This window comes from Pseudopipra pipra, chromosome 2 (genome assembly GCF_036250125.1).
Source record: "Pseudopipra pipra isolate bDixPip1 chromosome 2, bDixPip1.hap1, whole genome shotgun sequence".
Lineage (NCBI taxonomy): Eukaryota > Metazoa > Chordata > Aves > Passeriformes > Pipridae > Pseudopipra > Pseudopipra pipra.
The window spans coordinates 49,627,394-49,643,912 of record NC_087550.1 but is presented as its reverse complement, the minus strand read 5'-3'; the positions used below and the strand labels follow the sequence as shown (position 1 = coordinate 49,643,912).

The following is a 16,519-nucleotide window of genomic DNA, read 5'->3' as shown; positions in this document are numbered from 1 at the left end:
AAATGATAAATGTTACATGGCAGCTTGTCTGCATGCTTCACCCATACTCTACACCAACTCCCTACTGATTACAGAAAACAACTCAAAATCTGTGTTGCAGTGGCTAAAAAACAATAGTCCTATGGTGCTTTTCCTTTTTATTCAGAAGATTATCCATATGTTCCCACCCATGAGCTCCAGTCCCTGTGTTCCACTCATTCCATGACACTGTACACAAAAAAGGAGCTCACATACACGCACGGTGGTGCTGCTGCAGATGCTGAACACAAATGCGAGAGCTCACATCCACCATTTACAGAAAAAATAAAGACAAGCTGTTCTTGAGCTTAGATCCCGCCTTACTAACTTCCTGAGCTAATAAGCAGAGACAGTTTTGCTTTAGGAAAACAGAATTATCTGCCAGTATGTCATGGTTTTCACAGGTTTTCACAGGCCTGAGGTGCAGGTACAATACCAAGATAACTTTGACTTCTGAAATAAAGAATTCAGTGCTTATTCAATGGGAAGACATGAATGTGGTCCACAACGTACCTGTTCTGCTAACAGAAACTACAACTCCGACTAAATCGACTTCAGCACATGGTGGCTGAAAAGAAGGATCCAACAAACTGGTGAATTTTAGAGCCTTTCTTGGAAAGAAAATCTGCACCAGCATCTCCTGTGATACCTTAAGAAACACAAAACTTCAGTGTTTACCACACATATAGACCATGATACACTTTAATGACACATCTTTATGCACTTAAAGCACTTACTGGTAGTTGCAGATACTGAGTTTTCTTTGTTGCTGTTAATTGTATGTTAGTTGAGTCTGCCCTTCCTTTGGACTGTGATGCTGACAGCTGGTAGATTCTGTACCGACTGCCCTCCTTTAGCAATGAACAAATATCCAGCAGTGGACGCCAGATACTCAGTATCACTCCTACCAGTATCAGAATAAGATATATTAGCTGTGCAATACTAAATTGAAGGCTTCTAAACAAAATAAATCCACAACACTCCCTCCATCCCAAAGCCCTAAACGAAACTGGAAATATTAACATGCAGGCTAGAATACTGCTGGGAAACTCTTCAATTCTATCTACGTTGGCCAGTTACCATGATAGTTAAAAGTTATTTATAATTTTTCAAGTACTAACCTTTATATTTTTCTTGCTTTCTGTAGTCTACCACACATAATTTCCATACAGCAGACACGTCTCTTTTGGAACAACCATTTTCTTCCTGTTCTGCTGACTCTAAAGCCTTCTTGAATTCTTCTTGCATCTGAGTTTGCTTTTTGTCATTCATCAACTGCCTGTAAGCACTCAAAGCTTTTAACTGGTCTTCACTGAGATATCCCTGTAACCAAGAGAAAATGCACTCAGTATCTTTTTTATTAATTAAAAAAATACTGTCAAGATTTTTAGACAGCCTCTTTAAGTGTTCATCTGTTACAAGCAATTTATTGTTCAACTGATACACTACTAGGACTTGAAATGAGGTATGTTAAAACAACAGGAGGCATCAAGTCTTGACTGGTACTCAGCTGGTGCTCTGTGGTCTCCACAGAGCATTACATTACAAACTGTTCTTATGTGACAATTAGTGAGAAACCTGCTTAAGAGTGCATAACTAAGGTGAATATTTAATATAACAGGCATGCTCTACTGTTTCGTATGAAGACATATTAGGAGAAATTTCAGTAAGAATGAAGGAAAGGTTGCATTTCTCCTCAGGCTGCTGTCTCTGAGCTGCCACAGTAATTTACACTAAAATCCAACAGAAAGGTTACTTTTCTGACCAAGCCTTCAAGACCCAGATGCCTTTACACACAGCACCAGAGACACGCATACCATAGATTGTATGGCTTTATGACCATCAAGGACCCTGACTTGCAAAAGGTAAGGCATGTATTTAATTTTGAACAACTGGCAGGGACTCATCACCTGCATCTTTACTAATAAAGGCATAATCTTAAAAGTCATGATTTAACTAGAACAGGGAATGAAGAAAACAATGACAATTGATTCAAACACTTCAGTGAACAGCATGCAAGAATATGTGTACGCAACTCTAGACTCACGAGATTAATTTAGTGTCCATATACGCAAGACAAAGCAAAGTAATAAAATTACAAGTAACATTAACTTTTAATTGTGCTATATCCTGGATTTTTATACCAAAAGTGCCATCCAAACTATTATTAATCTATTTCAACAAGACTTCATTAATTTTTTTTCAAAAATTTTAATATTAATTTATTTAGCAATAAACACGATGTAGGAAATCTCAAAAGGCAGCAAAAATAAAGAGTGATTTAACAGTTTATTTTAGCAGGAGGTAGTAAATTGTAAATTATTTCAAAAGCGTTTCAAAATTAGCCCAGTAGGATCCAGTTACCTCCATATAACCAGGATCGGATGCATTCTGAATTGCTTCATAAAGTTCTGCACCATCTTGCAAATTATGGATTTGCTGTCTTGTGACTATATGTGATCTTGTTCTTCTGGTAGTTCTCCCTGTTGGAAAAAAAAAAAAGCTATCGGGTGGAGTGTAACCAATACACTTGAAAGTGAAAGAAGAAATTATTATGTAAGAAGCATGGCAGTACATAGGCCTTGCCAGAATAAAAATACAAACCACATATACAGGAACTGATATATGTGTTTATACATATATTTTAGGAAAATAGCAGAAAGTTTTAGGAAAAAAGCAGAAAAAAGTCTCATTCATTTAAATACAACATAGATTAGAATATTATACAATCAGTGTCTGCACTTAGAAGAGGGTGGGAGACTTGATGAGCTGCCAAGAAACTTCATCAATACTTGACTGTATTTTCTCTCTGTCTGTCACTTCCTCTTCTTCTCATACAGCAGAAAAGTCTCAAAGATACCAAGACCTGGGACAACAGGTCTGCACATGAAGCCTCCTTAGGAGATCAGCTAAAAGCAAGGTTAACTTCATTACATTAAACTATTACACTCTCCTTAGGTAAGTAATTTTGCTGTTAGCATTTTCATTAATTCCTTCAGCATAGCAGACAGTGCTAGCAGACATACAAGACAACTTGTCTAGTATAGACAAGTTTACCAAACATTAAACACCACAGCAGGGTGACCGACATGCAGAAGTTCGTATCAGTGAAGTTAAGAATTATAAAGCCATCTCCGATTTCAACTACAAATTCAATGCTAGAACTACTGCTAGAAATCACTGGCAGAGGTGTGCAGTGTCAACCCATTATGGAATCAGAAAATGGCTGAAGTGGAAGGGACCTCTGGAGGCCATCTGGTCCAACCCCTTGCTCATGCAGGGTCACCTTCAGCAGGCTGACCAAGATCAAGTCCAGTGAGCTTTTAATTATCTCCAAGGATGGAGATTTCACAGCCTCTCTAGGCAACACTGTTGATCATCCTCACAGTGAAAAAGTGCTTCCTGATGTCCAGAGGGAACTCCCTGTATTCCAGTTTGTACCCATTGCTCTGGACCTGTCACTGGACACCACTGACAGAAGCCTGGCTCCATCTTCTCTGCAACGTCCCTTCAGGTATTTATGTACACTGATCAGATCCCCCTGAGCCTTCTCTTCTCCAAGCTCAAAGGTCCCAGCTCTCTCAGCTTTTCCTATGTCAGATGCTCCAATTCCTTACATATGTTAATGGCCCTTTCTTGTAATGTCTCCAATGTGTCCATGCCTCTCTTGTACTGAGGAGCTCAGAACTGGACACAGCATTCCACATGTGGCCTTACCAATGCTAAACAAAGGGGAAGGATCATCTCCTTAGACCTTCTGACAACACTCCTCAACTTGTTCACCAGGACTCCCAGGGCCTTTTCTGCCAAGCTGCTTTCCAGCTGGGTGGCCCCCAGCATGTAGTGGTGCATGGGACTCTTCCTCCCCAGACACAAGATTTGCACTTTGCTTTATTGAACTTCATGAGGCTCTTGTCAGCCCATTTCTCCAGTTGCTAAAATCCCTCTGGATGGCAGCATAATCACTCATCCTAATTTTGTATCATCAAACCTGTTGAAAGTACACTGTCCTGTTCTCCAGATCATTAATGAAGATGTTCAAACAGGGCTAGACCCAGTATTGATCCCTGGCATACACCACTAGTTACTGGCCTCCAAATAGACTTCATGCCACCTCTTCACCATCCTCTAGGCCCTATCGTTCAACCACTTTTCAATCCACCTGACTGACTGCTCATCTAGCCCATGCTTCACCAGCTTCTCTATGAGGATCTCAAGGGAGAACGTCAAAAGCCTTACTGAAGCCCAGGTAGACAATAGGCACTGCTCTCACCTCATCTAACCAAGCCAGTAATTCCATCACAGAAGGCTGTCAGGCAGGTCAAACATGACTTCCCTTGGTGAATCCCTGTTGAATACTCCAAATCACCTTCTTGTCCTTCATGTGCCTGGAATTGGTTCCAGGAATATTTGTTCCATCACCTTCTCAGGAATCAAGGTAAGGCTGACTGGCTTGTAGTTAGTTTTCTGGGTCCTCCTTCCTGTTCTTTCTGAAGACAGAAGACACATTTGCTTTCCTCCAGTCTTCAGGCACCTCTACCGATCAACCAATGATCATTCAAAGAGGATCAAAAGCAGCCTCACAGACATTACTCAGCTCCTTCAGCACTTGAGAGTTCATCTTGTCACCAGCCATTGACTTACGTATGTCCAGTTTGCCTAAGTGTTCTCTAACTTGATCCTCTTTCACCAAGATTATGTCTTCTTTGCTTCAGAATTTCCCATGGTCTCCAGAGCCTGGGATTGCTGAAGGCTGGGATTGCTGGTCAAGGGTGAGGTGAAACAGGCATCCAGTAACTCAGCCTTCTCCATGTCCCTTGTGACCAGGGTCCCTGTCCCATTTAGGAGCTTCACTGAGCTCAGTGTCTCCAGAGTCCTGCAATGTTTGTGAGGAAAGATGCTAAGTGCCTAATCTTGTTCAGGTCTACTGAGATACATTCCAGCAGTGCCCACCTCTGGGTGAATCATTACAGTATCAGGTCCTTGAAGAGAATGAAATTAAGAATCCAACAATTCCATAGCACTTCCCTGAGCATCATCTCAATGACAATCTTTTAGTAGCCTGGCTACCAACACATTCAGGAAGAGTTTCCTAGATAGCTGCAAAGCCAAGCAAACAAGCATGTAACTGTTTTGTACACAGGAAGCAAAAATCTAGAAAAAATACAAAACAAACCCAACAACAACAAAGAAAACAACCCCAAATCCCATCTCTGCTTCTCTGTCTTGAGGGAAGTTTTTTGACAGTTTCTTAAGATTCTTCTGTAAACGTCAAGAATGTTTTTGTGTTCTTAATAACTATTCTGAAAGAATGAAAGCTTTACCTTCACGCTCTTCATATTCTGCTTGGATTTTTGCAAACAGATCTTCCAGTTTCTTTTGTTGATCCTCTGCATGCTTGGCAGCTTCCCTTTCTTCAGCTCGACTGTTACGAAAAACATATGAACCAGCTGATGTCTTTTCCATCCACTGAAATAAAAAGATTCAAACAAAACCCAGACATAAAAATTATTTTTAACATAATCTAGTTTCCTTTTAATACTCACTATTATGCAAAAATGCTTTAAAAATGAACAGGCAGTAGATCATAAGTTCTTTCAGTATAATAGATAAAAGGCAAAAAACTACAGCATTGGTAAATCTTCACTTTAGAGATACACAGACAGAATGGAGCAGTATCCAAAATCAGATGATTTAACAGCTGAAGAAACCATAGCTTGAAGTAATAAGTATCAGTGATGTAATTTCAAAGACAGCTGGATGCCACTGGTAGATACACTGAGACAGAAACCATCAAACTCAATGCTTAAAAGTATACCAGACTGCATTCTACCCAGTTTGTCTTTCCACATCAATTGTATTGCCTGTTTTAACACACCAGATTAGATGTTGTAAAGGAACTATGATGTTGTCCTGCTCTTAAACCTTTTCTGCCTGAAATGGTTCCACAGGACTACAAGCCTTGTCCACAACCCTGCTAGAATTGGCTTGACAGAAATAGGTGAGCCAAACAACGTCACTGCTGATGTAAGTAAGTGGTCCCTTCCCTTCGTCTTTGCTGCGCAGTTCTGTCTTCTCCCTTGCACTGGCTCTAGTACCTATTTGACCTCAGCAGACCATATCAGTTTGATAACTCGACAGACAGCGGTTCATTTTTATTTTTTTTTTTAATTATTATTAGTTACTTACTCCTGGTTTAAAATAAACAATAAATTAAATTAGCTAAGCAACAGGATCAGGTTAGGTCCAGGATTAGCACAAAGAAGCAGCAGGAGAGTACAGTGAAAGCAGGATGAGGAAAGCTTGCAGGACTAATCCTTATGAGGCAGCGAATTGTTGAAATAGGCTCTGCCTGCCTCATTTAATTGCATGCCATGTACTTTCCTGCACTATTCACAATCTAACATATTTAGTTAAGGCTACTGTGATTCCTATACTCTGACTCTTGAGGTAAAAGGAGAGAGACAGCTCAAATCTTCCTACAATTTTGGTATGTTTGAGCAAGAGTCTCAGGGTTTAGAAAAGAGAAAAGTACATCGGTACATTAATCTCTTGATATAGTGAGATACAAAGCACCACTTTCCTCCCCAGCCTGGAAACCACTAACTGTGATATGATTACAGATTACAGTTCCCTTTTTGAGACCTAAATAAATGTTAGTTCTACCAGACAGCTTCCATAGTAGGTGCTGCAATTTCCTCCATTAAACCAATGATCTAAATATCAAAGTAATGATCCAAACTAAATATTGCTAGTACTTTGCAGAATTCATTCTACACCAACCAATAGTTAAACAACACCTTAGAAAGAAAGCAATGAAAAAAATAATCCTGTTATGTACGTGCCAAGTATAATATACTCTGAGAAAAGTTAATAAAACCTGAAAGTTGTATCCTGGTTAAACTGTTAACATTAAAAGGACTGATAGCTAACAGAAATATTGTTTCTTTTTGTGGCTGGAATTGTTATAAAAGCAAGTAGTTGCAGTGTAGTCTGACCGTATTTAAAATGTCTGGATATTAAGTAGTATTTAAAAGATCTTAATTCTATTTTATACCATAATCACACATTGTATTTTCAGTCATATTTTTAAATAATAGAACTTAAACAATACAGTCAGCTACATGTAAGAAACAGTAATCTTACTAAAGGCTAGAAATATACAACTTCTATGTTAGTATGTATGTAAAAATAAAAAAACCCCTGAGTTTCACTTGTTCTTGGAGCTGAAACTGTCAATGTCTTTTTTCTCCTTTAAAACAAGTGCTGTGCTTTTTAGATTCCAGAACTGAAATCCAATTCTTTCTGGCTTTTTGAAGTTGAAAGCAAAACCAACCAGAAGATACTGAGCGCAAACTCAAATTTTTCTCACCGCAGGATAAGGTCCTCAAATATTAAATACATGCACATTGCAAGAACCACTCTTGTTCATTTTACGCATAATGGTACCTTTTCTTAAATTTTTTAGCTCTCTATATTATGTCTGAGTTAAAGAATGATATAGCAATTAACTGACATAATTTAGATCTCACAGAACCTGTTAGATCGATAAAATACTTACGCCATACCTGAATAGGATAAGTTCTTTGAATAACTACATCAATACACCCCACTGCGCCACCCTCGCTGTAAAGCGATGACAAAGGCAAAGGAAAAGGTCTGGGATCCTGATGAAATCCTAGTTTTGCATGCCATCGTGCACATCGAGTGCTGTTCGCTGAAATCTGAATGAGATAAATAATGAATAATAAACTGTCACTAATAGGTCAAAACTGTATCCAACTTATTATATCTACCGGAAAGACCATCTTCACACTGACCTCGCTAAGAATATATCACTTTTACACCTGAACATATCACATTTTAAAGGTTTCCTTTCACATTGAAGAAATGTATTTTAAACAGAAATTAAAAATTTGATGAGTTAAAATTCTCTAGGAAATGAGTATCTATGAGACAAGCCATTGCTTTATACCAGAGGAGCAACAGTGTTATGCTGAAACTTCACCTATCTCTTTAAGCATTCTCAAACAAGTCAAAGCCCTCCCCTGCCAGTCCACCCTCTCACAAGCTGGTTTTCCCCCCCCCATTCTTCCTCCAACTTCCATATTGTAAGTGATGAATAAGTACCTTTTGTAACTTGGTGCTTAACCAAATTAAGAAGCTGAAACTGCCAAAACACATAGCAAAACTCGGAAGAATTTTGTATTACAAACTTCTCTTCCAACCCTATTGAATAGTGTCAGTGACCTAGTGTCACATCTTACAAATTGGTTCTTAAACTTCAACAAAGCTCCATCTGTTTGTAAAGCCACGATAACTCTGTTTACAGAATGTGGCTCAACTAAATAGCATTTATCACATCTTTCAGTCACATCCATTTAAGCTGAACTAACATTTTATTTTACCTTTAACATAAGGGAATCTGGGGCTTCCAGTGGCGTACATCCATTCTGAGAGCCAACAAGCTCTGCTCCGTGCACTATGATCTTCTGACCAACAGTCAGCCTTCTTCTATCTAAGAAAGCTTTGAGAGGTGGATCCAGAAGAGCTCTAATCCCATACCAGCCATCAGTAACTTCAATTATTGCTGCTGCTTTTTTATTTTCCACGTTCTTATTGCTACTGCTAGGAGATACAATGGTGTTCAGTGATATGATTTTGGAAACACACAGTACAAGTGTTTTACCTGCTGCATCATCTCTTTCCGTTATTTTTTTGATTGCTGATCGTTTACTTTTATCAACTTCCAAATCATACCTACAAAAAAGCATTCAGGCTTTGTTAAAGCAAACAAACCCCATCACGTTGTTTTTCTTTAAATGCAATTGTAGCAAACTATTGCTTATTCAATCTACAATTAAACACCACTGTAGCAAAGCAATTGTCATCTAAATTTTTGCAAATAACATGCACTATGTTTTTAATACTGCTATGCATAAATTTAACAATGTATGCATTCTACTCAATAGTAAATGCAAGGTAGAGGTGTTAAGTCTGTAATTTAGAAAGCATACAGTACCACAAGTTACAGGTCCAAATACAGTGCTATACACATACCTATATTTCAATTGCAACAGCACCATTTCTGGTGTCAAACATCTGTTAGCAAATTCATGTGGGAATGACACTTCCATGGCTGCCAATTTCCACACAATCCATCTGTAGTGATTGTAAACCCAGGCCTCAGATATTAGCTTGGGATCCACACCAGGAGTGTCACAGAGGGCTCTGCAGATAAATGGTTAATAAATTAACCTGAAATCTACTTCAAGTTTTAACTTGCCTATTTTGCCCTAGCATTGTATTCGGTGTATGTACATAGGCAACATTAACAAAAGAATATTTATTACACTGAAAACAGGAAGGTTACATTCCATCACCTGATCTGGTTAATGTCTGAATACTGAAGTTTTGCCCTCATATGCCTTGGCAGCATGTGCATACAGGCATGTATCCTTGAAACGGAGATACTTGACCCAACAGCAGCTCCAGGGACGTGCTGTGTCTGCTTCATGCAGTTATGCACACAGCACAGATGGACTGAGGTGTGCTCTATTCCCCTTCAGCCCTGCAATTTCCCCTGCTTGCTTGATGGGTTCATTATAATCTACATGATGGCTGGGGGGACCAAGAAAGTTTACAGATAACCCCAAATTTAGAGAAGTGATGTATCAGGAGCAAAGCCAGGAAGGCACTGATCCTTCCCCTCTCTTCAGCGCTTGGGAGAAAGTTTCTGTCCAGCTTTGGATTTGCAAGGACAAAGGTGTTGGTATACTGGAACAAACCTCACAGAGGGCCAGTAAGGTGATCTTGAAGGCTAAGCACATGACATACAAGCTAAGAGAGTTGGGTTTGTTTGAATTTAAAACAAGCCAAAAAGACCTTATTGCTGTCTATGACTACTGGACTGGAGGGTTCAGAGAAAACAGGGACATTCTTCCTAGAAGCACACAACAATAGGATGAGAGACAACAGACCAAGATGGAACATGAAAAATTCCAATCAGAAATAAAGGTGGTTGTTTTGTTTTTTAAACCATAGGAATGGTCAAGTGACACAGGCTGTCCAGAGAGGTTGCAGAATCTCTGTCCTTGGAGGTGTTCAAAACTCAGCTAGGCAAGTCCCTGAGTAATTAATCTAATTCAAACTGTATTGAACAGAGGCTTGGATTGGATGACTGCCAGCAGTCCCTTACAACCTAAACTATTCTATGATTCTGTGAACTCCAGCACATGATTGTTCTTCACTGAGTAGTTGCTGGGTATGAACACACAACATCTCCAGTTCTCCTACGATGAACAAATATCATTGACACCAAAAACATTTATCAAAGTCATGTGGGAGAAGCTAATAATGATTCTGGCTCACTAGCATGAGTAGAAAGCAATTTCTCATGAGAAAGTACAGAACACAACATCGAAGTACACATCCCATAATATCCAATTTTCCCATTTTGGATTGCTGGCACCAACCTCACCAACTCAAACTTACAAATAAAAACAGTTCTTGAGCTTGGAACAGACCTATCTCTGTCACACTTTGGTACTGCAAAGCAAATATGGCAAACCTCTTGAATTCTGACATTACTTAGACTGGCAATGCATGCTTGACTACAAATACTACTCAAATGCAGGTGCCTGCCTTGAGCGTTTTGTGAATGAACACCAACAGTGACACTGATCTGAAAACAGAGCATCTCAAACGCTGCACCTCAAATCTGCAGGGCCACAACTTGGACTTCAATGATCTTTGTGGGTCCCTTACAACTCAGGATATTCTTTGATTCAAATTAACAGAGGAAATCAGAAGATAATAGTTAAGTATTTTCTGAAGTTTTGCTGCAACAACAGTACATTGGTAGTTCCCTGTGCTGTTGCACGTGCTGCTGATGAAGTTACAACGTACACACTTGCTTACAGTAAAACAAAACATAATTTTCATGGAAGTGTTTAGGAGAGGTGTACTCAACACTTTTTTTTCCTGCTCATTTTAAAGGACCTGCAAAAGGAGGGATAGAAGAACCAGAAAGAATGCAAGAGCAAGCATTGCTTCTGCACCTATTTTGGTTCTTACATCTACTCAAGAGAAGGCTTGAATGAAAAAGTGCCTTACTACTGTAGTTTAGGCTTCCTTCAAATTATATGTTATCTTTAAAAAAGTTATATTAAAAAAGCATATTCATCCCTGTCCTGTCAAAGAAGCCCTAAGGACCTCCCAAATCAACCTTCATTCCCATAAAAAAATAGTTGTTTGGGGTTTTTTTGACTATTTACACTGCTGAAGAATTTCCAGACATTTTCTAAATTGACTTTGTATGCTTTCTTTAATGGTCACTGAAGATCAATCACTAGCAACATTAATCTACATAGCAAATTTACAATCCTAAAATATCTTTACACTAACAGAGGTGTACTAAAAATGCACAGTAAAAAAAGTAGTCAGAGGCTTTAAAAGATGACTGCATTGGATTTATTCTTGTGGATAAGAGAATAACTAATAAATAGCATAGCTATCTCAAGTTCATAAGTAACAGTACCTGTAAAACTCCTTTTTTCCAGCTTTTCCCTCATCTGTAGGTATTAGCCATCCTCCATCAGCAAGCTGCATTCCATTTCCAGCTAACAAATACTCTTCACTGAAAAAGTCTTTGACAAGAAACTGGAAAGATTCTGCATTTGTGCTGTTAACTTGTATGCAACGTTTTGAAACACCATATGTGTATAGCTGAAAAAAATTAAGATGAAAAAGACAAAATAATGACAATACAGTAAGAATTCAGCTAAGAGTTTTAATATCTAATCTTAAAAATTCAGATTAAATATTTCCTTAAGGTTGAGACAGCTCGTCTATCTTGTCATTTTATATGTAATCCATGAAGAATGAATTCCCAGCAATTATTTTAGCAGAATAGCATCACAGTGTGCTTCAAAAGTGTTTTAAAAAATTCAATAGGTTTTGTACCTTCACTGAACCAAAAGCAAGAGGTTTTTCATACAGATTTACCTAAGCTTAAATTTTAATCGTTCTCTTATTTCAGCACTTCATATGGGTTAAAAGTCAATAGCAACTATAGCTGGTGATTTTTTTCCTTTTTTGATGCTTCTCTGGTTTGACTATACACTAGAGACTTTATGACCTTTATTATTGGGAATTGTCTTAAAAAATGTGGATATGCAAAGCTACTTAAATACTGCAGCAACTGGTATAAGAGCTACTCTAAATTCTTACCCAAAAACTGCAGAACGTATTGATTCAAAAGCTACTGAGATTTTATACGCTCTTCTTGAGAAACAGATGCAAAAGACAGACAATAAGAAGATACCAATATACCTCTTCTGTAGAATAAAAGCTAGGAGATTTCTCTTCCACTGCAGTTTTCAGAGAGATTCTATTGCTTGCAGAGGTTTTAATGACATAAAGACTGCCTGGCTGTGAACGAATATTTTGCCTGCACTTCTTTTTAATTCTCATTTCCTGCAGATCTCTGGCACAGCGGAGATTTGTCACCATCCTGACCACAGCTGCAAAGAAAAAAACCCCCCAAATATTTTTAAAGTATATACCAAATAGAGATATACAGTCACACTACAAAAGCAGATTGAGAGAAGCATATTCACTATGCCACTCTGCAGATTTTTAGAAACTGCAAGTCTAAATATTCAAAGTTTAATGCATTTAGAAAGTAGTGATTAATGAAAGCATTTGAATAATATTATATGAAACAAATTATATATTCATATTAATTTTGTGTTAGTCCCTGAACTAAATTTTGAGCCACATATTTTTCTCATCAGACTGAACTCAAGTCTTCATAGAAAACTCCAAATGAAATGAGTTGATGACTACATCAACTAATGTAATCTTGAGATTTTGACCTAAATACAGGATCTAATTCTGCAAATGTTCCTACACCTGTTCAAATACACACAAGTCCTTCTGAAAAAAATTCAGATTATTTGATTATAATAGTTATAAAAATCATACAGAGTAGAACATTCAAGAGAGCTCAGAAGGCATAAGCCCACACACTAAAGTCAAACAGTTGTACATTTAAACTCTGCCTCTTTGGAAATGACACAATCAACCATTTATATGGCAAACCCTACATTTAATTAGAAAACAGAATGAAAACAAGCTTCTGTAAAAGTGAATAAAGTATAGCAAGGCTAATCTAAGGTTCCTAGGTTATTTTACCTAAGAGGTATATAAAAAAATCAGGTATCAAATGAAACATAAGCTATCTTGTTTCTGAAGCACTGTGTGAAATATTTTTCATCTTCTTAATTAACTTTAGAGATGAGCAACATATGCTTTGCTAGGAGTGCAATATAAAATATTAGGAAAGTAATTATTTCCTAGTTTTCTAGGAAAAAAAGCTTATAAAGAAGTTTCTTTTTATTAAAAAAAAAGTCTGACAGAATATGCAAAAAACCTTAAAGGTTGAATTCTGACAGTTAGTATTCATAATAGTTAAGTGAGCAAAATCTGAAAATACCTAAATTGCCATTTTCTATGTCAGTGTCTGCTGCATGCTGGATGCAAGACTGGTGATCTTGAGGTTCAGCAGTATTTTGTTCAGTCGTGATCTGATTTAATTCCATCTCTTCGGTCATACTTCTGCTGATCGGTGAGTCGCACCTTTTGCTGCTGCTTTGTTCACATGTAGAAAATGTCAGCTTGGTTTTGAAGGGTGGAATAAAAGTTTTAACAGTTTTGCCAGATCTGTACAGACTTCTTGTTTCTTCACTCTCTTTTGCTGATGCCTTACATGGAGTAGAAACCCCTGAAGTACCATTTGAAGACTGCCTTAGTGCACAGTGCTGAAAAATGGCAGGTTTAGATTGGAATCCTTTGAAGTCTTGATCTGGCAGAGTAAGGGTAGGATCTCTGACTTCTTGTCGTTCTTTAGTTGACCTACAGAGATGAAAACGTTTAAACATACAGGTTTCAGCCTCCTGACAAAAATCTTTTTCAGGATTTTTGTATTCTTTTCTTATTTTAGTAGTACAACTTTCAATATTACATCAATAAAAAGACAAAATAACAGTCTTTGATATTTTAAAAATTCAATACTTAATTTCTAGTGAGAAAAGACAGAGTTGAAGTAAAAGAGTGTAGTTTGTTTAGCATCTTACTGGTCTACTGCAGCAACATGTGTTATATGTGTTATATTTAATATGTTTATTTTGGAGTAAAATTATTAGTCTTTTATAAAGTTGGGTAGTAAATTATTACTGTATATTTTCAGAAAGTTACAAAGGCTTGTGAGGTTTTAAGAAATTGCATTAGAAGAACTCTAAAATCTATAATAAATTTCTCACCCAAAAGGTTGACAAGTTATGGGTTTTAAAGGCACATGGTACATAAACTTTCTTCTGTCTTTGAAAATGCCTGTAAGATAATTAGAAAAAAATATATTTGAAATGGTACATTACACAGTAGACATTTACAGCATGTTTTATCTAAATTAATGATATGAAGAAAAGCTTCCAGAGTGGATTTAAACAGTTTTACTCTGTCCTGCCCCAAAAAACGTTTGTATAAACATCTCCACGCTAACTGCAGACAGATCTAAAGGAAATGTGAACACAATGCTGAACTCTCAAGAGTTTGTATTTGTGACCCAGCAATGTATTTTTAGGCTCCTGAAAGGGAAATGCTTATCATATATTTAATTCCAGGTAGGCTCACCATTCAATTTAGAACTTTTTCAGCAACTTTCATTTATTTTTCTATTTGAAGTTACAACAGAAAAGGGCACATTTGCCCAACCTCCTCCTTTCATCACTGAAGGACAGGCTTATCTTGGAATTATCAATGTAATTAAATCATATCTGTTGGGAATGTAAACTCATTTGTGCCCTTAGGCTGCAAAGAGGAAGTTTCATATGACAAGTTGCATATACAAGATGCTACAAGTTCTAGAAGCCAGAGGCAAGACTGTACTGGAGAAAGAACTGTTTTCAATTGTTCACCAAAGAACAACACTGTTTTACTGCAGGGTAGGATAATACTGAAATATGAAGGCAATAAAATTATTCTCTGGCAGCAACTTACAAATTCCATTTGAAATTTTAAATCACGGCTTTTATGCCTAGAACAGATTTAGTATAGCATTCAGGAACTAATATACTGATTAAATCAATATATTTGATGAATTCTGCTACTGAATTTAGGTGAGAGCACGCAGTGCTTAAAAAGAACAAGTTTCTTAAAGAACACTGCTTATCCCATAACCAAAAGCCACTGCCAAAATCACATTATCCTGAAATCCCGATCACTAACTAGCTTCACATAAAACATGAACTCAAACTTTAAAAACTTTGATATCCCTTTCATAAGCCTCCCTATTACTCAGTCAAAATACAAGCATCTGTAACATAGACAGTTATTAGTATATTACCAGTACCTTTTCATTTTCCTGTAGATAATTAATCAATAAAATATATTCTTCCTACTGAGATTAGAATTTCTGAGATTTAGATTGTGAGAAGCTGGATAAATTCCTACTGAACTGGAAATTAAACCAGAGTTCTTACAGAAGTAATATACTGTAATATATTTAGATTCCACACAATAAGGCATACCATTAATCATCTGATTTCAACTCAGCACACACATTACCAAGCAGCTTCCCTGAATTCCCAGGACTATACTGTTAAATGCAGTAGTTAAGCAGTCTTATTATATGCTAGTTCATTGGAAACTGAAGAATTCTAAAGATAACAACTGACATCGGATTACTGCTTAGAACACAAGACGACTAAAATTACCATCAGGAGTGCTTTTTGAAGCTTTCAGAGATCTGGGGGTATTTTCTGTTCTATTAAATTCAAGCAGTAGCTGTCTTTTAATTGGAGGTTCTCCTAGGATAAAAACACAGAATTTTAGAAGATATGTTCCTTTTCAGTTCAATTTCTTACCAACCAGCACAACTTAATTGTAATTTCTAAGCAAAACATTGAAGAAGTCAGAGCAAGCAGAACTAGCAAATTTTCAGATTGCACATGGTGTTTTTAGACACATAGCTACCTCACCACAAACAGCTCACCTGCACCTTTTTTTGTGTACTTTCAATAACCAAAGAGTCCCTCCAGAATGCTAAAAATGTGTGTAACACATCTTTTACAGAAGCTGCAACTAAGGACAGGGTTCAGCTGTGGCACAACTGTTTCAAGTTGGACTGATAGAGTCCTACCCACCTTTTGACACCTACCCAAACTTTCCAGCACTAGCCTGCCTGACCTTTGTACCTGAACTTCTGCAGCTGGACAGGGATTCTGTTCCAGTCTACCCTTCCATAAATACTTTTCAGCTAGTCCAGGTCTCTGAACAGGTCTGGGTGACTGTGCAAGCATCAACTACCAACACTTCAGCTCTAGACAGATCAGTTTTAGATGGCAAGAAAATGCACATTTAGACCAACAACTACTTTTTGTATCAGACAGCAATCTCAATACAAGTGAAACATTGTCCTCACCTACAAGGCACAAAAAGG

General features: G+C 37.5%; 1 protein-coding gene across 3 annotated transcripts in view; it reads right to left on the bottom strand.

Moving 5' to 3' along the window:
* Positions 1–16,519, bottom strand: part of BRCA2 (BRCA2 DNA repair associated) — a 37,844-nt gene that overhangs the window by 2,930 nt on the left and 18,395 nt on the right. For 2 of the 3 annotated variants that reach the window (XM_064645491.1, XM_064645492.1), the window contains exons 12-24: positions 15,795–15,887; positions 14,343–14,412; positions 13,517–13,935; positions 12,352–12,542; positions 11,558–11,745; positions 9,079–9,249; positions 8,427–8,778; positions 7,587–7,742; positions 5,343–5,487; positions 2,383–2,501; positions 1,140–1,341; positions 756–922; positions 532–667 (exon numbers count right to left, since the gene is read on the bottom strand). In XM_064645491.1, the coding sequence (XP_064501561.1) occupies positions 532–667; positions 756–922; positions 1,140–1,341; positions 2,383–2,501; positions 5,343–5,487; positions 7,587–7,742; positions 8,427–8,778; positions 9,079–9,249; positions 11,558–11,745; positions 12,352–12,542; positions 13,517–13,935; positions 14,343–14,412; positions 15,795–15,887 (2,409 nt within the window). Of the gene's footprint in view, positions 1–531; positions 668–755; positions 923–1,139; positions 1,342–2,382; positions 2,502–4,291; positions 4,895–5,342; positions 5,488–7,586; positions 7,743–8,426; positions 8,779–9,078; positions 9,250–11,557; positions 11,746–12,351; positions 12,543–13,516; positions 13,936–14,342; positions 14,413–15,794; positions 15,888–16,519 lie in introns of those variants that run through there. The other variant, XR_010428297.1, reaches the window with a different exon arrangement.